Here is a 22,543-nt window from a genome sequence, read left to right as displayed (position 1 = left end):
CACCCGAGCCCCCGAGCCCCCGGCCGGGCCCCCCGAGCCCCCGGCCCGGCACCGGGCCCCCCCGAGCACCGCCGGCCGAGCCCCCGAGCCCCCGGCCCGGCACCCGGCACCCGAGCCCCCGAGCCGCCGGCCGAGCCCCCGAGCCCCCGGCCCGGCACCGCCGGCCGAGCCCCCGTCCCGGCACCACAGGCCCCCAGCCCGTCCCCCGAGCCCCCGTCCCGGCACCCGACCCGGCACCTGAGCCCCCGGCCCGGCACCCGAGCCCCCGAGCCCCCGGCCCGGCCCCCCGAGCCCCCGGCCCGGCACCGGGCCCCCCCGAGCCGCCGGCCGAGCCCCCGAGCCCCCGGCCCGGCACCGCCGGCCGAGCCCCCGAGCCCCCGGCCCGGCACCCGAGCCCCCGAGCCCCCGGCCCGGCCCCCCGAGCCCCCGGCCCGGCACCGGGCCCCCCCGAGCCGCCGGCCGAGCCCCCGAGCCCCCGGCCCGGCACCGCCGGCCGAGCCCCCGAGCCCCCGGCCCGGCACCCGAGCCGCCGGCCGAGCCCCCGAGCCCCCGGCCCGGCCCGGCACCGGGCCCCCCCGAGCACCACCGGCCGAGCCCCCGAGCCCCCGGCCCGGCACCCGGCACCCGAGCCGCCGGCCGAGCCCCTGGCCCGGCCCGGCACCGCCGGCCGGGCCCCCCGAGCCCCCGGCCCGGCCCGGCAGCACCGGCCAGGCCCCCCAAGCCCCCGGCCTGGCCCGGCACCGGGCCCCCCGAGCACCCCCGGCCGAGCCCCCGAGCCCCCGGCGCGGCACCCGAGCCCCCGGCCCCGCCGGCCGGGCCCCCCGAGCTCCCGGCCCGGCACCGCTCCGCCGGGCCCCCAAGCCCCCGGCCCGGCACCGCTCCGCTGGCCCGGCACCACATGTCCGATTTTCCCGGACATGTCCGGCTTTTTGGGATTTCCCCCCGGACGGGGATTTGGAGCCCAAAAAGCCGGACATGTCCGGGAAAATCCGGACGTATGGTAACCCTATGCATGCAATAAACACAATAACCCGGTCAAGATACAATATGCATAAATTATTACAGGTAACTCCAAATCTGCCACAATGATAGTTGCTACGGTAGCACCGAGAGGCCTGAGCTGATATCCGGGCCCATTGGGCAAGGCATGGACATAGTACACAGTCCTTGCCCCAAACAGGCTACAGTCTAAACAGGAAAGGTAAAGCACGGAACAAGAAACAGGCACAGAGAGGTGACATTGAAGAGCCAGCCTGAGAACTATGTTTTCCTGACCCTCATGCCAGTTCCCTGCCTGCTGGGCCGTGCTGACATACTCCCAAAGTACTCTTTCAAATATAGTCATTCTTCAGGCAGTTTGGCTGTTGGCTGATGAACAGAGCGTTAAGTGGCAAGCCATCAGAAAGCCATTCTCTGGAGAGCTAGGGCTGGGAGCCTCCTAGCTGGAAAATGATATTCTATCACCAGATTGCCGTTTTGTTGGATTTTGTTTGCTGGCAATCAGCGAGTAGGCTCAGCTGGGATAATCTCTCACATGAGGTTAGCCAGAGTTGTGGCATGGCTGCACATCTGTTTGGGGAGCACGGTGAGGTGCTGCCAGTCACAGCCTGGGGGTTCTAGTCCCGGCTGTGCGGCAGATGTATTCTGTGCCTTTGAACATGTCGCTTAGCCCCTCATGGCTGCAGTTTACTTCTCTGCACAATGGAGAATGTAGTTCTGTGCAAAGAGCTGTAGGTGTCAAGTCTCAGGCAAGTCTGAAGTTCTTCAGTCATCCTGTGTCACAGTTCTCCCACCTGTAAAACTGACCTGGTAGCAGCACTCACTTGTGTGAGCGTGAGCTGTACTATTGTACAGACGGGAAGGCCAGCCCCTCAGCTGGAGTAGTTCCACTGAACTCATTGCTGCTCTGGCAGTTTACACCAGTTTGAGGATCTAAAGCAATGTAACTAAGTACACAGATCTGAACCGGTATTTCAGAGCCACTGAGCTCTGGTCGATAATGACCTCTCCCCAGCTCTACTACATGCTTCTTGGTGAGCTGTGGCAAGTCACAATGTTTCGCTGTGCTTCAGTTACCGTTGGTATAGAAGGGTTTGCACATGCAGAAAAGGGAAACCTGTAATTGAAATAAACCACAGGGGGCTTCTAACACCCAGCCCAGAGCTCATTGTGATGGACTGAATGGGTGCTTGTCACAGGGTGGCTGGCTCATTGAGGGAGATGGGCCTCAGTCCACCTGTGACAGGCTTAACTCACCTCCCCAGGTGGGAAGAATGAAAGTCATGTGACTGGTGGGTCAGGTGACCAAATCAGGTTTCTTATAAAGGAGAGCCCTGAGGCGCTGCCAACATCCAGCATGGAGTGCCAGATGTGACAGACTCCTGGAAGGCTGTAGCTGGCTGAGGAAGCAGCTGCAGGCTGTAAAAGGGACTCTGTGAACGATAACCCAACACTGGGAAGGTGGGCTGGGGACTCCTGACTCAAGATCAGGGAACTGTGGAACCAACGGCCAGCTGGGGGTGTGAGGTACTGTGTGTATAGACTGAATAGGATGGATCCCCTCCAGAAGAGTTCTATTTTAAAAGGATATGGACTGGGTGGGTTAGTGAGGAGCCTTGTGAGAGAGGGAGACTGAGCCAGAGTGCTACAGAGCCACCCCAGGCCATGGGTGTGTGTGTGCTGAGGTGGCAGCTACCCTGGTACAATGCTTTTGTAGGACCTGCAGGAGTGTCCCATTCACCAGGACTGGCATGTCCCAGAAATATTTGGAAGAGTCCTGGCTGTTCAGGGGACTATGGAGTCAGCTGTGGAGCGAGACTAACCCTGCAGTGACTCCTTTAGCTTTGAATGCGGCTAGAACAATTGTCACATTATTGTACACTGTCATGGTGAAAAGGCTCCTAACTTGGTCAAATCCAAGTCAGTTTTCTCAGGAACTCTTCAAAGCACGTCTCCTCTGGGAGGCTACTTTATCCCTGGCGTTTTAGCACAAGACTTTTTTTTTTTTTTAAAGAGATCTTTGTTAATATGGATGTAACTGGGAAATTAATAAGGTTTTTTCCTTCTCCTTGTTGGCCTACAAACTTTCAGAATAGTTCACTTTGTGACAGAGATGAGGTTTGGGAAAGTACAGCCCCCAAGACAGAACTTTTGGAGAGTTCTGACCAAAGCAAAGCATCAGAATGGAAACATTTATATACAGCCTCAGCAACAGGGTTTGCTGCCATACTCCGCCTACCCCACAGAGCTGTTGCACAGTTTGATCAAGTAGTATTTGTCATGCACTCTGTGATCAATACTTGAAAGTCACCTGACACCGTGCAATACGGTGATTAGATGTCCCGATTTTATAGGGATAGCACCGCTATTCGGGGCTTTATCTTATATAGGTACCTATTAACCTCCACCCTCGTCCCGATTTTTCACAATTGCTATCTGGTCACCCTACCGTGCAATTATCTGGTGGGCCAGCATGATCTGACCCCCACAGAAAAAAGGGGGATGAAGGAGGAAGAAAAAGGGAAGCAGGGAGAAAGTAGTAGTTATAAAAGGGGCATATCAGTATTTAATTTATGATCATCTACACCCAAATCGTTAGTCCCATTTCCCCATAAATTCTCTTACCTCTCAGGCAAGTCCTCACTTTCCCAGGGAAGCAGGCCCCAGCCTGTGCCCACACTCACAAGGTAATTGCCTCTCCTTCTGTCCATTTCTGGTGCTGCTTGCCCCTTGGCTTTTCTCCAACATCCCAGTGTCGTCTTAGGTGTTACCTCTTCTCCCCTCTGGAATGAGCTGGGTCTGGTTTATATAGTCCTAGACCCCTCCCACTCCCAGCAGCCTCTGAGGGGGCTAGATAACTGGAGTCAACTGCTCAGGTTTTTTTCCCCCTCCCCCATGACAGTTCACTCTGCCACAGCACCAGATCAGTCAAACACAAATCAGTCTATTTATCTCCTGTCATAGTCCAAGGTGGGACAGAGCTGCAGGTTGCCAGCTCATTCTGTTGTATCATTGCGTGTCTTCCTCCAGGACTCAGTCTGGAGAGTTCCCTGCCACTTCTATGAGAGTGGCAGATATTTGGTGCCAAAAAGGATCAAGTCTTGCCAAGAGGCTCTATGATTTTTGCCGCCCCAAGCATGGCAGTCAGGCGGCCTTCAGCGGCACGCCTGCGGGCAGTCGCTGATCACGCGGATTCAGTGGCGTTTCTGTGGGGGATCTGCCGGTCCAGCGCCTTCGGCGTACCGACCGCCGAAGCCGCGGGACCGGCAGACCTCCCGCAGGCATGCCACCGAAGGCGGCCTGACTGCCGCCCTCATGGCAACCGGCACTCCGCCCCCCACGGCTTGCCACCCCAGGCATGCGCTTGCTCCCATTGAACTCCCATTGACTTCAATGGAGAGAGAATTTCACCCCACGTGCATCGTCATTATACCATGTTTATTTGTCCTTCACAGTGATTTCATCGAAAGCTTCAGAAGATCCCACTTTTGAGAAAACCCATGAGGCCTGGAAGTTTTTTGAAGGTAAAGATACATTTAACATTATCACTTGTTTACATGCAGTTTCTCATTAAGACGCTGGTTGTAGTTGTATTGTGGTAGCAACCAAGAGCCCTGTTTGGGGTCAGAGCCCCATTGTGCTAAGTGCTGTACAAAGACAGCCTGCTCCTAGAGTGCTTACCGTGAAGTACTTAGATTTTCAGAAAGCCTTTGACAAGGACCCTCACCAAAGGCTCTTACCAAAGTAAGCTGTCATGGGATAAGAGGGAGCGTCCTCCCATGGATTGGTAACTGATTAAAAGATAGGAAACAAAGGGTAGCAATAAATGGTCAGTTTTCAGAATGGAGAGAGGTAAATAGTGGTGTCCCCTAGGGGTCTGTTCTGGGCCCAGTCCTATTCAACATATTCATAAATGATCTGGAAAAAGGGGTAAACAGTGAGGTGGCAAAATTTGCAGATGATACAAAACTACTCAAGATAGTTAAGTCCCAGGCAGACTGAGAAGAGCTACAAAAGGATCTCTCAAAACTGGGTGACTGGGCAACAAAAAGGCAGATGAAATTCAATGGTAATAAATGCAAATTAAACTAAACTAAATTAGCTGTTACCACTCAAGAAGGAGAGCTTGGAGTCGTGGATAGTTCTCTGAAAACATCCACTCAACTTGCAGCGGCCGTCAAAAAGCAAACAGAATGATGGGAATCATTAAGAAAGGGATAGATAAGAAGACAGAAAATATCATATTGCCTCTATATAAATCCACGGTGTGCCCACATCTTGAATACTGCATGCAGATGTAGTCCTCTCATCTCAAAAAAGATATATTGAGATAGGAAAAGGTTCAGAAAAGGGCAACAAAAATTATTAGGGGTATGGAACAGCTGCCATATGAGGAGAGATTAAAAAGACTGGGACTTTTCAACTTGGAAAAGAGACGAAGAAGGGAGGAATATGATAGAGGTCTATAAAATCGTGATTGGTGTGGAGAAAGTAAATAAGTGTTGTTTACCCCTTTTCAGAATACAAGCACTAGGGGTCACTAAATGAAATTAATAGGCAGCAGATTTAAAACTAACAAAAGGAAGTATTTTTTCATACAACGCACAGTCAACCTGTGGAACTCCTTGCCAAAAGATGTTGTGTAGGCCAAGACTATAACAAGGTTCGAAAAAGAATGAGATAAGTTCATGGAGGATAGATCCATCAATGGCTATTAGCCAGGATGGGCAGGGATGGTGTCCCTAGCCTCTGTTTGCCAGAAGCTGGGAATGAGCGGCAGGTGATGGATCAGTTAATGATTACCTGTTCTGTTCATTCCCTCTGGGGCACCTGGCATTGGCCACCTTTGGAAGACAGGATACTGGGCTAGATGGACCTTTGGTCTGACCCAGTATGACCATTCTTATGTTATAATCTTATGTTACAGAGTGTGGGAAACCAGAGAGGGAAAGGTCCCCACTTCACCAAGTTCTCATATCACTGGGTTTTCTTTTTAAGATGATTAGAGAACTAATTTGTATCTGGCCTGTAGGCGAGAGAGCCGTGCAAACACAGTACTCAATCCAGCCTGGTGCTGATCACCTCTTAAGACATACCAAGCTCCCTCATCTTCTAGTGATTTCAGTGGAGGCTGGCTCAGTGAGTTTAGCACTTCCTGGCAGGGCCGGCTCTAGGCACCAGCAAAACAAGCTGGTGCTTGTGGCGGCACATTTTTAGGGGCGGCACGGCCGGCGCCAGAATGCCGCCCCTAAAAATGTGCCCCGGCCGCCCTAGCTCACCTCCGCTGCTGCTGCCACGCAGCGCGAAACAGCTGATTCGCGTGCCGCTACTCGCCCTCCCTCCCAGGCTCTCAAGCCTGGGAGGGAGGAGGAGCAGTGGCGCGCGAATCAGCTGTTTTGCGCGCCGCGGCGGCTCGGGGTCTCCCCCTCCCTCCCAGGCTCTCAAACCTGGGAGGGAGGGGGAGATCCCGAGCGGCCATTTCGCGCGCCGCTGCTCCCCCTCCGTCCCAGGCTTGAGAGCCTGGGAGGGAGGGGGAGAAGCGGCACCTGCGCCGCGGCCATTCGGAGTTTCCCCCTCCCTCCCAGGCTCTCAAACCTGGGAGGGAGCGGGAGATCCCGAGCGGCCGCGGCGTGCAAAACCGCTGTTTCGCGTGCCGCTGCTCCCCCTCCCTCCCAGACTTGAGAGCCTGGGAGGAGGAGGCAGGGCTGGGGATTTGGGGAAGGGGCGGAGTTGAGGCGGGGCTGGGGGTGGGGTAATTAAAGAACAGGGGCGGGGGGCGGCCAAAATTGTTTTTGCTTTGGGCGGCAAAAATCCTAGAGCCGGCCCTGCTTCCGGGACACTCAGCGGTACTCTGTAGTAACAAACCAAGCAAATGATGCCTGGTCTGTAGCATGACAACCCATCTCCCTAAGCAAAGATACCTCTCTATCCCTAAGCAAGCACCTGTTCAGTGCAGTCCATTTGTTCAGGACCTGGCATGCCATTACACAGTTAGTTCTGCAAATGTGGGGGCATGTGAACCTCGACCCCTACATTTTTAGAAGTCTAGCCTGCAGCCTTCATACATTACTTTGCCACAGTGTGTGTCTTTGATGCTTTGCTCTTGCTCCAGAAGAATGTGAATTGCAGCGAGACACCCCATTTGGGGTTTTTGGACTGCACTTGTACCTGATAATACCACACATTTGGTGAGATGATCAAATGGCTGGTTATTTCTAGGGCCCATTATAAAGTAGATAATAAATACCAAGTAGAATACTTAAGACAGACTGGTGAGTAACTATAGTGTTACTGGGATCAACCAACCTTTTTCAATGCATGCCAGTCCAGCTTAAGTGGTAGGTGTTGCAAATGTTCACAGCTATTCTGTATGTGTCTGCTCAGTTGCTGCTATATTTGACAATGTACAAAGGTTCCACGTGCTTTTGTGATATTCTTTAAAACACAGTTTACAAAATATACTACTATCCTGGGCAGAGGGAGTGCGGGCTGGTGAGTAGAGCAGAGGGCGACCAGTCAGGATTCTGTTCCCACCTCTGCCACTTCCTACAAGTCACTTGAACACTCCGTGACTCGGTTTCCCCTCTGTAAAACTGGCCTGTCTCACCAGGGTGTTGAAGGCACTTAGTGTGTGTAAAGCATCCTTCAATGAAGTGGGCTGTGTACCTTGTTATATGAAAGGCAGGAACAGGAAGAAGCATGAGGCCCTATTTTAGAAGGCAGGAGTTTTCAAAAGTGCTCCATGCTGACCAAAATCTGTGATGGTCAAATTCTCACTGACTTCAATGGGAGCAGAATTAGGCCAATGCTGGGTACTTTTGAGACCCCCAGCCTACTTGTATTGCTCAATTTAAAGGTCGGGGGTAAGACTGTCAAAGACATGTAGGGGCCTAAATACTATAGACTTTCAATTTAGGTGCTTATGTGACTTAGAAACTTCTGGAAATGTTACCCTAAATTCTTTGGGGCAGGACCTGTCTATTTCTGTCTTGCACAGAGCTGATCCTTTTTCCTGTGTTGAAATGTTCATCATATCAAGAGCCAGGCTGAGTAATTCTCTGCTTGCCTTTCAGACCTGTACGTATATGCAGTGTTTGTGTGCTCCATCGGCATCATCAGCGTCCTCCTTTTTACACTTGTCATTCTCTGCCAGTCACTGCTGAACAAGAAAAGATCCAGAGGTGAGTGACAGACAAGTGTCAGCCCATTGGCGGGGGCTGGACCACCCATGGTGGGCTTAGGAGATAGACTGACTGACCAGGGAAGGGTTACAGGGAAAGCTGTGAAACAGGCCAAGATAGGCAGTAGTCCAGGGAGGTGAAGCTAGGAGCAAGGAACCAGAGCACTCCCCCCTGAATTTTGTTGAATCAGACTTTTTGCAAAATATTTTGACTTAAAATAAAGTGTGTGTGGGGGGAGCAGTTTAACTAAAAATGTGACCAGCGCTAATTAACATCTAGTTTAAAAAACCTTTGTTTGAAGAGATGTGTGCAGAGGGTATGTCCCAGGGGAAAGGGGGAAAAAAACAACTTGCCCTAAGTCTGTAAATTGTGTAGATAGGGCTATAGTGCCTGCTTGTTCAGAGAAAGCAGGCCAGTTTCTAGCCCCACTCACTTACTTGATGGCAGTGGGCAGCGGCTATCTCCCCTTTTGTTTTACCATTTATTACCTCAGACGTCTACTTCCATACTCTTAAAAATAGGAGACATCACCAATGTTAACACTACTGCCACCACCACCAAAGGATCACTCTGTTCTGAAGGCTGTTTTGTAGCAGCAAGTGTGAGGAAGAAGTGATCTTTCAAGACATAAGCCAATACTTTTGTAATTCACGTAAAACAAAAAGAAATATAAAATACTCTATACAGAAGTAAAATTGCGGCCTCTCATAGATCAATGTGCACAGAATCATAGAAATATAAAGGTGGAAGGGACTTCAAGCAGTCATTTAGTCTATTTCCTCACAGATATAATGCTACTGTTATATCTTCTAGGAGGGGGCTTTTAAACATTTAAAACATTCACTAAGCTTGCTATTAAGGAGTTCCTTCAGCTGTTGCTATTGACTTTAACATGTGCTTGGATAAAGCCCACTGACTTAAGTGAGCAGGTCGGTGATCTGCACCTCTGAGGATTTGCCATATCAGATGACACATTTGTTCCTTCAAGTTCTGTATCCTGCCTCTGGTACAATTGCATTAGCATTAGCATTAGCAGAGTCAAAATGTTCTGACTTTTGAAGGACTATGTTTGTCAAAAATTCAAATAATGGTAGAAAAGAAACCTTGAAAAGTGCTGGCAATTTGTCATTGACCTGGTTGAGGCTTTCAATTTTTGAAAAAAAAAAAAAAAGTTTAAATCTCATTTAAATTTGAAAAAAAAAAAACAGTTAAATTGACAAATTCTCACAAAATATTAACTTTTTATCAGCTGTGCTTAGAAATAGGGCTGGGTGAATAATGGATTTTTGATTCATTGGCAGTTTGGGGGGAAAAACATTGAAAAAAGGTTTGGTTTTGATTCAACCCAAAACTATTTTTAAAAAATTTCAGCAAATCAAAGTGGAAAAAAAGTGGAGCTAGGCTGAACAAAATGTTTACTTGCCTTTTTTTTTTGCCCAGATCTACTTAGAGGCATTGTTCTAAGCAGGGACTTTGTGGCTGTAAATGTTATGTTCGTGTTTAAAGTGCAGATGTTACTTGAAAAGTGAAATGACTTGGCATTTAGTGAGAAGCTTGAACCCACCCAAACCCTGGTAATGTTGATATCCGGATCTAGACTCTGTCTTCTACTTATTCTCTCTCAATGGGATCCATGTCAGATTTACTGCAAGTCAAAAGAAGTTTTCCAGCTGCCAGCCTTGCAAACTACCTGGAGATCTGAAAGCCCAGCTGTAAATGCCTCTCACATCATCCCCATTAAGAGACAGAGGCGTCCTGAAATGGAAACTTAGCTAGTGATTCTCTGTGGTGCATCAGGCAGAAGAGAATCCATCTTGTTATCTTGTGCTGGCTGTTGAGGACTAATGTATTTGTAAGGAAGGCCCCCGTGACTCAAAGATACACACAGAACAGACATGTCCGGGAAAAGAGGGATAATTTATACAGGTAATCTTGTCTGCCCATGAGCACATTTCAAGCCAGGGCTGCCTTTTACAAGTGGAGCACCTAACCAAGTTGCTTTGCTTCTGATTGATAGTTTCACAGAGTTTGAGGCCTGAATGGACCATTAGATCAACTACACCTCTACCCAGAGGTAACGCTGTCCTCAGGAGCCAAAAAAATCTTACCACGTTATAGGTGAAACCGCGTTATATCGAACTTGCTTTGATCCACCGGAGTGCGCAGCCCCGCCCCCCTGGAGCAGTGCTTTACCGTGTTATATCTGAATTCGTGTTATATTGGGTCGCGTTATATCGGGGTAGAGGTGTAGTTGGACCCCTCTATATCACAGGCCATTACATTTCACTCAGCTATTCCTGTGCTGAGCCCAAAGATCCTACTCCGACCAAAGCATTTCAGTCCTCAGAAGACTACACCGTGTGCCACAGGCAGAGACAGGAGAGAGAACGAGGTGCCACCAGTACCCAAATCGATCAGAGTTCATAGGAATAGCAACCAAGAGGAACATGCAGTACTTTTCCTACCACTTCAGAGTGTGGAAGAATCTCTGTGCCAAGACAGCAACAAAACACTAACTGTTAAATGTTTTTAACAATGAGTCACACGGATAAGCCACAAGCACTGGGGCCATGGGGCTAACCACACTGATTTATTCTAGCTGATCTTCAAGGAACATCAGGCCAGATTTTGCTCCTATTTCTGTTTATTGACACTGGTATAACTGAATGAGCAGCCTCGAGAAAAACCTCCCATGTAATTACGTGTGTGTGTGTGTGTGTGTGTGTGTGTGTGTGTGTGTGTGTGTGTGTGAGAGAGAGAGAGAGAGAGAGAGAGAGAGAGAATGATAAGCCTTTCCTAGGCTGCTCTAGAATGAAATGAATGGCAGGCTGAATTCAACTTTTATTTAAATCTTGACCATCATCCAGCAAGAAGTGCCAGCATTATGATTCTGGGTTGGATGGATGAAGCTTAGCCGAGAGAGATGCTCAGTATGCTACATTTCGGTCACTGGCAATACTGTTAGGGCAAGTATCTGCTCAGACCAGCACCCCATGAACATGCATTCTCCTGAGTCCACATTGAGGAGTCACTCTTGGCTTTGCCTCTAGCCCGGGGCAGCACACAGCTGTGCTAGCCCTAGAGCAGAGCAGGAACCAGCCTGCCTCTGAGAATCACAGCTTGGTGCCTTGCTTGGTGGGGATATAGTCTGCACCACCACTATGCCCAGCCCAGCTTAATTCCCCTGGTGTGCTGACTCAGCTGAGGTGTGAGGCAGGGCAGAGCCCGACCACTCCCTGACCACCTGCACAGGAGCTGGAGTAGCAATGCCATGGAAGCTCCTTTTCCTACTCACGGTGAGACACACGTAGCAAGTACAGGGGAGTGAGGGGCTCCTTACGTCCCTTGTATGGGCATGTACCACGGGTCACATTCTGGCCCCTTCCCATTGAATCTCAAATCTGCCTTTTCTCATTCAACAGCTTCCCTCTCCCTTTGATATTCGCATGCGGAACATGCCACCAATAGCCACCTTTAATTGGTTGCCCCAGGTCCCCCTATAACACCCGGTGATACGATCTGCTTACCTTCTCTGGATCCTTGTGCTCCACACCTCAGCTTCCCCTTCTGGGACAGGCTTCTTCACAATGGGCTCTTCCAGCCAAATCATGCAGCCCAGCCCATCTTCCAGCTGGGAACAAACAGAAAGGCCAACAAAAAAGTCATGCAGTAATATCATACTGGGTCTTCAGCTGGGCTCAATAGTCCTGCCACCCCACATCTCAGGATTGTCACACCTCCTTCCTCTGGGACCTTGTAGAGAGTCCCAGGCCCTCCCTTCCTCTCCTGTGGGTCCCAGTCCAGGGACCCGATAGCAACAAAGAACATCCAAGTGCTCTGGCTCCTTGCTTCACCTCCCTGGACTACTGCCTATCGTGGCCTGTTTCACAGCTTTCCCTGTAACCCTTCCCTGGTCAGTCAGCCTATCTCCTAAGCCCACCATGGGTGGTCCAGCCCATGCCAGATTCTCTGTCTTTCCCCCAGCCCCTTAGCTGATTACCTACTAGCTTCTTGCAGGCCTTTTATATCTAACTTTGGAGAGCCCGTCCTTGCTCCTATCATCACTCAGGACTCTGCTGGGCCCCATGCTTCTTCTTATATGAGCCTCACATCCAGGCTACCATGTCATGATCACCTGACCCAAGCCCAAGTCCATCACCTGGCAGGTGGCTAAATAGCCACAGGTGAGGCTGAACCCAACTCCCTTAAAGGTCCAGTTCACCTTGTGACAATGAGCAACTCGTATAATGATGTACAGCAGGTGAAACAGTAGAAGCACTTGTCTGTGGTGTCAGTGTGGAAAAACCTGACCAGAGTTGTGGTTAGCCTCGGCACTAATGTGAAAACGAGTAAGACTGGGGCTAATTCATCACAGGTTTAACTCACAGTGGAGTTGTATCACAGAGTAAATTGGCCCATCATGCAGAGTAGCAACTTGTGCAGTTCAAAAGCCCTGTGTGACTTTGGTAAAGACTGAAGTCCACTCTCTAGTCACAGGACAAGTCACAACTGTCTAGACTTCTCCAGATAGCCCCTGATATGAAGGGCTGAATGATCTCCTCTAGGCCACTAAACTCTCATCTGGTCAATTTTTTTTCTCAAAACTGTTTTTTGAGTGAATGCTTTCATCAAAAAATTTCAACGTTTCATCAAAAATCTGAATACCTGATATAGGGTTACCATACTGGAGCCCCTGAAAAAGAGGACACTCCAAGGGGCCCCGCCCCGCCCCAACTCCGCCCCTTCCCCGCCCCAACTCCGCCCCTTCCCCAAAGTCCCCACCCCAACTCCGCCCCTTCCCCTGAACGCTCCGCCCCTTCTCCTCCCCCTCCCCTGCTTCCCGCGAACATTTGATTCGCGGAAAGCCTGAAACAGGCAGGCAACAGGTAAGCTAGGGCTGGGGCTGGGGGGGAGCGCGAGGACACGCGGCCCAGTCTGGCCCCCCCGGCCGAGCGGCTCCCTCCGGCGGCCGGCCAAGAGGCTCTGGCCCCGGCGGCTCCGGCCCGCTCAGGCTCTGGGGCGCTGGCCGAGCACCCCCAGCCCTGGTCGCTCCGGCTTGGCTTGGGCGGTTCCGGTCGCCAGCCAGTGGCCGAGCACCCCCAGCCCTGGTCGCTCCGGCCCAGCTCGGCTCGGGCCCCGGTTCCGGTCGCCGGCCAGCAGCCGAGCACCCCCGGCCCCACCGGCCCCGGCCGAGCAGCTCTGGCCGGCCCCGGCCCTGGCCAAGCGGCGCCGGCCGAGCACCCCCAGACCTGGTTGCTTCAGCCCAGCTCAGCTCGGGCCCTGGTTCCGGCCAGCGGCCGAGCATCCCCCGGCCCCACTGGCCCGGCCAAGCCGCTCCAGCCTGACCCTGGCCGAGTGGCACTGGCCGAGCACCCCCAGCCCCAGCCCTGGTCCCAGCGGCTCCGGCTCGACTCGGGCCCCGGTTCTGGCTGAGCACCCCCGGCCCCACCGGCCCGGCCAAGCAGCTCTGGCCCGGCCCCGGCTCTGGCCAAGTGGCGCCAGCTGGCGGCATCCCAGCTCGCAGCCGCCTCCTCCCGGGCTTGGCTGCTGCTGCGCTGGGGAGAGTGGCGGGAGCTGGGAAATTTGATCCCCGGGGAGGAGGCGGTCTCCTTACCATGCCTCCCTATTTTCCCGGACATGTTCGGCTTTTTGGAAATTCCTCCTGGATGGGGATTTGAGGACCAAAAAGCCGGACATGTCTGGGAAAATCCGGATGTATGGTAACCCTACCTGATAGCCATAACATTTTTGGTTTTCAACCAAAACCCAAAATATTTTGGCCAAAAACGGGAATATTTAATTCAAAATTCTGCCACAGCGTCTTCGTTGGAGTTGTAATTTTGATGCCTTATGCTCACATTTTCTCAATTGGTTGGGTTATCATACCAGCCTACATCTCCCATGAGGCAGCATAGCCAGGGACTCCTATGAGGCACCCCTCCCCTCACCAAAAGGGAGAAAAGTAATGCCTCATGGAAGATGTAGTCAGTCAAAGAGCCTGGTCCATATAGGAGAATGGGGGCATAAGACACCCAAACTACAACTCCCATGAGGCGCTGCAGAGCCGGTATTGGCTGAAATATTTCAGTTTTTGATATTTTGCCGAAAAGTCAAATATTTTGTGTGGGGAAAAATTCTGTTTTCCAACCAGTTCTACTTATATCATATCAGCCACCAAACAGCTGCCAAGCAGTAACAACTTTTGATGACCACAGACCTAAACTAGATTAGATTTAGAGACCTAGCTGTAGTTTAGTATGACCAATCCCTTGAGTCATCAGCTTTATTTTTAGTGCTAAAATGCAGTCTTTCAGGACAGGTAACCATTCCCCCCCCCAAAAAGGTGAAGCATTGTGGGGCCTAACATAAACAAAGATATGCCCACACACCCTGATCAGAGATGTGGGCTAGATTGTCCCCCAGTCTTACACAGCCATTCAGGGAATCCAGGGGGAATATGCCACATAAGACCAGGCATCCTGGCTCAGGACATGGGGAGGATAATGGGGGCTGTCAGACCCCCACATGCCAGCCAGCAGAGCTTGTCCCACGAAGGGTGTCTATGAGGCAATATCTCCTCAGTTCCTTCTGGAGGGCAGGGGCACACCACTAACTCAGGGCTGAAAGAGGGATCAGATCACAAGGACACCCAGAGTTAGAATACTTAATGCTAAAAAAATTGTTTTGTAAGCGATATAAAGCCTCATGCTTCAGGGCCAAAGCCAGTCTGATGATACCTTTCCGGGTGGCAGATCATCCCACATCTGCTACTGCGGGGTTCTTACACCAGCCTCTGCAGCTGGTGCTGAGCACTGACAGGGACAGGATATTGGACTTTGGTGCTGATCCCATCTGGCAATGCCTCTGTGCCTAAAGCCACGACCTAGCTGTATGTTAAGAACTACATCAGCTCCTGTGGGCGAACGGTTTATTTTTTATTTCAGGCTTTCGGAAAGATACATTTTTAAAAATGAAGTTTGGGGACAGAATGCAGAACTGAAGCACCACGAGAGAATCAAAAACTTTTAAGTCCAATGCTCAGCCTTTAATGGCTCTCCTTAGCCTGCTCTCCCTTGGCTGGGCTGACCGCTGGAATTTGAGTGGCCCTGCACTTCTGCAGCAGCTTCCTAGCTTTGTTTGCTACCTTCTTTCCCAGTAGCCTTACAATCTCATTCAAGTTAGAATATGTTCTGATTTGCAGCATGATGGATGCATGGTTATAGCTAGCAGCTTTCTGGTGGTAAAAAGTTGGCATCTATACAGTTCTAGGAGTGGCTATGCTAGGACCTGTCTGCTGTGTCTCTTTGTAGAGCATAAATCCTGGATATGTGAAGCCACATTTCTTTATTTATTGCTGTTGTTTTTTTTCTTTAACAGTGAAGCATTATCTGGTGAAAAATCCCCAGAACAGGTATGAGAATGCACTTCCGTTTATTATAAGCTGTTGTACCAATCTTCTTTTATTTTCACTAGGGGCGCCAAAGAAGATAGGTAAAATTTCAGAAAGTGCCTAAGCGAAAGTTAGGCTCCTAAATCTCTTAGGCACTTTTGAAAATCATACTCAATGTCTTTTGCATGGGATGTGTGTAAAGCACCCAGCATTCTGTTGTGCACTGTATAAATAATAAATAATGGTGGTGAAGATGATGGTGATGTGACTACTTCCATCCTCAGACATATATTGGATGAAATCCAGCTCTAGATTTCACACATCTCAAAGATCAGCTGTTCTCATCTCTAGCACAGAATGCACAGCAAAGGCACACAAACATAGTTGCCTCCTGCCTTTGACTCCTTCAGCAAGATCCATTGAGCAAATGAGACTTTACTGAAAGCAGAAACGTAGCCCAGCGGCAATCAAAGACACACAGGCCAGAGTGTTACCATGGCCAGCTTAGAAAAGCCCATCATAGTCTGGTGTGGTTATAAAAGTCAGTGAATTACGGAGACAGACAGAGTGGTAGAAACTGGACATGCTTAGATTAAAAGAACTCTGCAGGGGTCTGCAAGCTGCCTGGAAAGGTCATGGGATGACATGACAATAAGCGGAATACTTATTGAAGTGGGAGGGAATGTTTATAGCTGAACTCACTGAAATGTGTTTTGATTGGTTAATGCTAATGGATGAGGTCACCGCCTCCTTTGGGACATTGTTTATTTGAGAGTCACTGACTGAGATAAGGGAACAATGGGGGTGGGTGGATTGGAAGGGGTGAGCCCCTGGTTGAAGCTGGGTAAAGTCAGCGTGGCTATGCTGGGGGTGAACACGATCCCTCAACTCTGGATTGCAGGAGGATGTCCTCTAGGAGATGGAACAGAGACTGTATCCTGATATTCCTGTTTCAGACTGTCGCAAATAGGCACCCATGCCTAGGGCCACAGGCATGAACCTCCAAAACAAATTCTCAGGGGCTGGGTCTCCCACTCAGAGAGCAATATAGGCTTATCCCAGCGTGGGCTCTCACTGCTGATGGCCAGCCAGTGTGCCACCAGATGGTAGTGCCACCAGCTAGCCATGTATTCCCTTCCTGTACACTAGAGGACAACACTACCATGTATTTCCTCCCCCTTAAGAAAGCACTCAATCCCCAGTGCATAAAGACTCTGAGCTATTCCAGCAGAAGGGCTGCTTGGCATGTGCACAGTTCCATGCTAGACATCAGAAGGGAGAGGGAAGGCATGAAATGCATGCCGGTGTGACCAGACCATCGGTCCTTGCTGGGATTTGAACCATCAACCTTGCTGGAGCAAAAGCTGGAAAAATCTGTATGGCCTCTGTGGCACCAAACTTGATGCTTTTGTGTGCAGCAGTTGGTTTGTTAACAGTTTAACAACATGTAACAGTCAGCACTGAATTTTAAAAAGGAGAGCTGGGATCTTACAGATCCTCCCCTTGGGAGAGCAGGGCCAGGACTTGTGCCCAGATAACTTTACTGCTCCTGTAAATATTTGTGCTGTTGTTCCCACCGCAGGGTTCCTAACACCAGGGAGCAGCCCTTGCAATCATGACATTCCTATTCCTGTTTATTTTTACCCTCTATGGCAACTGTGACTTTTAGCATTAGACACAGGGTGGGATTTTCAGGAGTTATTTCGGAGCACAAGTCCCATTGATTTGTGCCCCTAAATTTCTGAAAGTCCCACCCTGAGACCAACTTGCAACCTCAGATGGGAGTTATAGTGGTGGTACTCCATTAGCTTCAGTGGAGTTACTCTTGATTTTGCAGCTTTGTAGGGTCATAGATTGGGGGAGTGAAGATTCAAAGTCCGTAAGTGACTTAGGAACCTAAGACTCAGAGGCTCCTAAGTCACTTAAGGTCAGATTTTAAAGTTATTTGGCACCTAACGCCCATTAATTTCAATGGGAATTAGGCACCTAAATGCCTTTACAAATCTGGCCCTATCGGACTAAGATGGAACCATTTCTGAACATCTAGTCTGAGCTCCGGCATAGCACAGGCCAGCGATTTTTATTAACGATTCATGCATACAGCTTAATAACTTGTGGTTGAGCTAGAACAGCTCTCTGAGCAGGATATCCCAGCTTTATTTAAAGACTCCTAAGACTGGAGAGACTCCACCAGGTCCCTTGGTAAGCTGCTGCGGTGGTTAATTACTTTGCACAGCTGTGAGGGCAGAATTCCAGTTTTCAGATCGTATTAATCACCGATTCCCAACTCTTGAGTTTCCTGAGATATAAATAATACTGGAACTAAAGTAAAAATAAAAAATGACAATATGTCATAGGACCAGCCAGACCCAGAAGCGGATGCTTCATATCAATGCAAAGAAAGCAGAGGTTTGCAGCTTTCCAGTGACATAAAGCATTTGTTTCTATCCCTTGTAGTCTGAACTATATTGGACCTCAAGTCTATCACTAGTCCCTCAGTCTAGTAGCGCTTTTTGGCTCTGGTCCTGGACTAAGTATAGCATATCCCAGATCCTGCCAGTGTAATGTTCAATCCCCTCTAATGGGATAATTATTGCATTCATGCATAGCAACTACATTGAGCCCTAAGTGAATTCACAATAAAGCAATTGATAGTTCAAGAAGAGTCAATGCAGCCCAAGGCTTTGATGTTACTCTTTGAATGACCTCTGTTTTGTGACCCTCCCAGTCACTGCAACTGCAGCATGGATTCAGAAGAGACAGCTCAGCAGTTCCATCTTTCCCTTCACTGACGATTGCTGCTTGTTTCTGTTTTGAAATTAGCAGCTCAGATGAAGCAGGAAGGGGAAAAAATGAAAATAGATCAGTGGAGAACACAAGGAAAGGAGAAAATGAAACCACTTGAAAAAAACCCACACGTTCGGAGAGACAAAAATAAGAGTATGGTAGTTAGATACAAAGCCTTGGTAAGTCATGGAGTCTGCCATCCCGCCAGTGCCTGGTGTAGCAGAGATATTATTGTAAAAATCAAATAGCAAACACACATTTGTTTGTTTGATGGGGGGCGGGGAATGGAATCACAGCAAACAAAAACTGCGGGAGGAAACAGGATTAAAATCAGCAAGCAGCAGCATTTTTAGTGCGAGGCCCTGATCTGGCAAACACTTATGCATATACCCAACTTTAAGCATGTGACTATTCCCATTGACTGGATAGTAAAACTCTAAAACTCAGCATGTTGCCAGCTCTCACAAGAGTCTGAAATCCAGAAACACAGTGCATTGATGCTCAACATCAATAACAGACCCACAATCACCCTCTCTCCCAGTGCTCTAATCTTAAAACAACTAGCATGCCTAATTGTTCCAAAGTCCTTGCTTTCCTTTGCTCTTTAAAAGCCCGTTAGATCCTATGAGGAAAGCATAATGGGACCTGAAGTACAAACCAGGAGATGGGGGGCAGCCGTGGAAGGAATCCCAAGCTTAAAAAAGAATCTTTCCTTTTAAATCTGGACGAGAGAAGCAAGACAAAGACACAGTGTTTCTGAGCCTAGGAGCCTTTATGAATCTCCTTGTTTAGTTTGAGGAACTAGCTTCTAAGACTGCAAGTGCAATAATTGTATCTTCGGGTGCTAGTTAACCCTGCACAATCCCTGCATTTATAATTAAAGGGCAAGCCACAGATAAGTGGCAAAGCAGGCATAATAATGATGCACTGAATTGACATTAAGCCCTTTCCGATTGCTGCGCTTAACTGTAGGGTTACCATATTTCAACAATCAAAAAAGAGGACGGGAGGAGCCCCGCCCTAGCCCCGCCCCTGTCCTGCCCTAGCCCTGCCCCTGCCCCTTCCACTCCCTCCCACTTCCTGCCCCCTCAGAACCCCCAACCCTCCCCCCCCACGCCTTGTCCCCTGACTGCCCCCTCCTGGGACCCCTGCCCCTAACTGCCCCCCAGGACTCCACCCCCTACCTAAGCCTCCCTGCTCCTTGTCCCCTGACTGCCCCCTCCTGAGACCTTCCCCACATCCTAACTGGCCCCCTAGGACTCTACCCCCTACCTGTCCCCTGACTGCCCCAACCCTTATCCACACCCCCACCCCCAGACAGACCCCTGGGACTCCCACGCCCCATCCAACCACTCCCCACCCCCTGACAGCCCCCCCCAAAAACTCCCGACCCATCTAAACCCCTCTGCTCCCTGTCCCCTGACTGCTCTGATCCCTCTCCCCACTCCTGCCCTCTGACAGCCCCCCCCAGAACTCCCAAACACCCCCTCGCTCCTCGTCCCCTGACTGCCCCCCTGCTCCTAACTGCCCTCCAGAACCCCACCCCCTACCTAAGCCTCCCTGTGCCTTGTCCCCTAACTGCCCCCTCCTGAGACCCCCCCACCTGTACTCTGACTGCCCAAAACCTTACACCCCCAACCCCCAGACAGCCCCCCCTGAACTCCTGACCCATCCAACCCTCCCCCTGCTCCCTGTCTCTTGACTACCCCCCCCCAGAACCTCCCTGCCGCTTCTCTGACCCCCTGGCCCCCTTACCCTGCCGCTCAGAACAGAGTGCTGCAGAGCAGCGCGCTCGGCAGCGGGGGAGGGGAGCAGGGTCGGAGCTCCAGACTACCGGAGGCCGAGGCGAGGGCCGGCGATCTGTGAATGCAGGGCAGGGGGAGGGAGGGAGAGGAGGGGAGTGGTCTCAAGTTGCAGGGGAGAGGAGGGGGAAGTGGAGGAAGGGCTCTGGCTGCCGGAGCCCGTGCGAGTGGCACCATCCGGCCGGCTGCCCTGTAAGCCCCGCACGCTCTGCATGGGGGGGGGGGGGGAAGTCCGGACATTGACAAATTCCCCCCGGACGCTATTTTTAACTGAAAAAAGCCGGACATGTCCGGGGGAATCCGGACGAATGGTAACCCTACTTAACTGGCCAACATCAGGATAATCATATTTTTAAACCGTATTTATGCTCTAACAACCCTTTCAATGCAGAAGAATTTTAAAACAATCAAATCCCCTTTTCATTATGGTTTGATCTTTCCTTTTTTTAATTTTTCTCGATTGGTCAAAATAGGCTGTTCAGTTGCATTTCCTGTTATTGTTTTCTTTTGTTTGGTCAGTTTCCCTTTGTGGTTTTCATGCAGTAACAAATTGCTGGTGGTGTTTAGATTCACAATAGTGCAGGGGAACTTTGAAATTACTTCTGCCCTCAAACTTAGTTTGCATAACTGAAATTAATTTTCAAAATCACAAAAACCATTGAACATTCGCTTTTACAAAACCGCTTTTTAAAATAAACCTACACTTTGGGCTAAATATTCCAACCATGACATCCATCAAAAACAATGAACCAGATTCTATTCTGAGGGATGCATGTGTAAATCCAAAGTACTTCCGCTGATGGCAATGGCATTACCCCAGCTTTACAGCTGTTTAAAATGAGAATCTGGCCTGATTTCTGTTACTCTAGATTAGACAATGTGACTGCCTCTTCATCAAACTTAGTTTAAAAGCATTAGGATGAATAGATTGTAGTGCTGTTATTAATTATTATTGTGGTGGCTATGAGCTCTAGTTATGGACCATGACCTCATTGTGCTAGGTGCTGTACAAACGGAACAAACAGACAGTCCCTGACCCAATCAGTTTATATGCCTGAATACTTTTATTATATTCAAACCAGGAAGGACTGCTCTAATCCTGGCCTTCAGAATTGATAACCACGCTGGCAAAGCTAAGAGAACTCTGTGGGACTTATAGGCTGCTGAAACATAGTGGCCCAACTGCAGAGGTCCTCTTTCTGCAGGAGTGTTTATGACATGCCATATCTATCATATTCCCCCAAACCAACTAGTGCTCATTAGCACAGATACCCTACAGAACTCTAGGTGTTCCCGTTACAGACTAGGGGGCCAATGTTAAGCATGTTTGCTCTTTTTTTAAGGCACTTTTTGATCATCTGAAAACTGGGGCCCGCTCACGAGTCATGCTGAGCACCCACAAGGCCTGTTGAAGTAGAGACGCTTCCACGTATCCTGGGAGGCTCTCAGCTTCATACAGGGCTAGGCCCAGAATTATGCTAGTTAATGGCTTAAGAGTAAGCATAGAAATTCCATTACTTTACCTGTCAGGGCTGCAGTCATTCTGACGCCTTCTGTGACTGCAGACCAGGGCCGGCACTTCCACTAAGTGACCCTAGGCGGTTGCCTAGGGTGGCAGGATTTGGGGGGCGGCATTTTGCTATCCTCGGCGGAAATTCGGCAGCGGGTCCTTCACTCGCTCCGGGACCTGCAGCCGAAGTGCCCCGAAGACGCGGAGTGGAAGGACCCCCGCCGCCGAATGCTCAGAGGAGGAGCACTGCTGCCTAGGGCAGCAAAAACCCTGGCGCCGCGCCTGCTGCAGACTCATGTATCTCCAGCTACTGAACCAAATTCTTCTCTCAGTTCCAGAAGTTCATAGGGTAGATGGTCCACTGGTTAGGGTGTTAATCAGAGACGTGGTGTCAAGACCTCATGTTGTCACAAACTTGCTATCTGGCTTGGGCAAGTCATGTAGGCCCAGATCCTTCAATTCCCAGATCTTCCAACTGCCTAACTCCCATTGAAATCACTGGGCCTTAGTGTCTGTGGGCCTGTGGTTCCCAGGAGAAAAAAGAACAGTTTCCTACCTCCCGGGGCGGGGTTGCAAATTGTAACATGTGCAGATACTGTAGTTCTTGGGTCAAGTAAGTATCATAGCTAAGGCACAATTGCCATTGAAATGAACCTGGGTCGAAATCTGGCCATGTGGACACCGTGCACTTCCTGTGTTAGCCAGAGCAGATGAAACTTCAAGTCTATCAACCATATAGCCTGTGTACTGGACAAGAAGTCAGGCCTGGTGGAGTGGGACAGAAGTTGCAAAGCATTATTACAGATTTTAAAAACGTTTCGAAGTCAGAATCCAAGTCATTTGCCACGGACCATGAAAACGTTGCTTGTTTGTG

At 50.2% G+C, this 22,543-nt stretch overlaps 1 protein-coding gene across 5 annotated transcripts in view; it reads left to right on the top strand.

Moving 5' to 3' along the window:
- Positions 1 to 22,543, top strand: part of VSTM4 (V-set and transmembrane domain containing 4) — a 59,412-nt gene that overhangs the window by 18,080 nt on the left and 18,789 nt on the right. For all 5 annotated transcript variants that reach the window (XR_006175871.2, XM_005307321.5, XM_065551619.1 and 2 more), the window contains exons 3-5: positions 4,455 to 4,523; positions 8,073 to 8,180; positions 15,558 to 15,591. Coding sequence is in view for 4 of the 5 variants with exons in the window: in XM_005307321.5 (XP_005307378.1) it covers positions 4,455 to 4,523; positions 8,073 to 8,180; positions 15,558 to 15,591 (211 nt within the window). In the remaining variant the exon portion in view is untranslated. The remainder of the gene's footprint in view (positions 1 to 4,454; positions 4,524 to 8,072; positions 8,181 to 15,557; positions 15,592 to 22,543) is intronic.

This window comes from Chrysemys picta, chromosome 7 (assembly GCF_011386835.1).
Source record: "Chrysemys picta bellii isolate R12L10 chromosome 7, ASM1138683v2, whole genome shotgun sequence".
In the NCBI taxonomy this organism is placed as follows: domain Eukaryota; kingdom Metazoa; phylum Chordata; order Testudines; family Emydidae; genus Chrysemys; species Chrysemys picta.
Note: the sequence above shows the minus strand (reverse complement) of the source record. Positions and strands in the feature narration are given on the sequence as shown.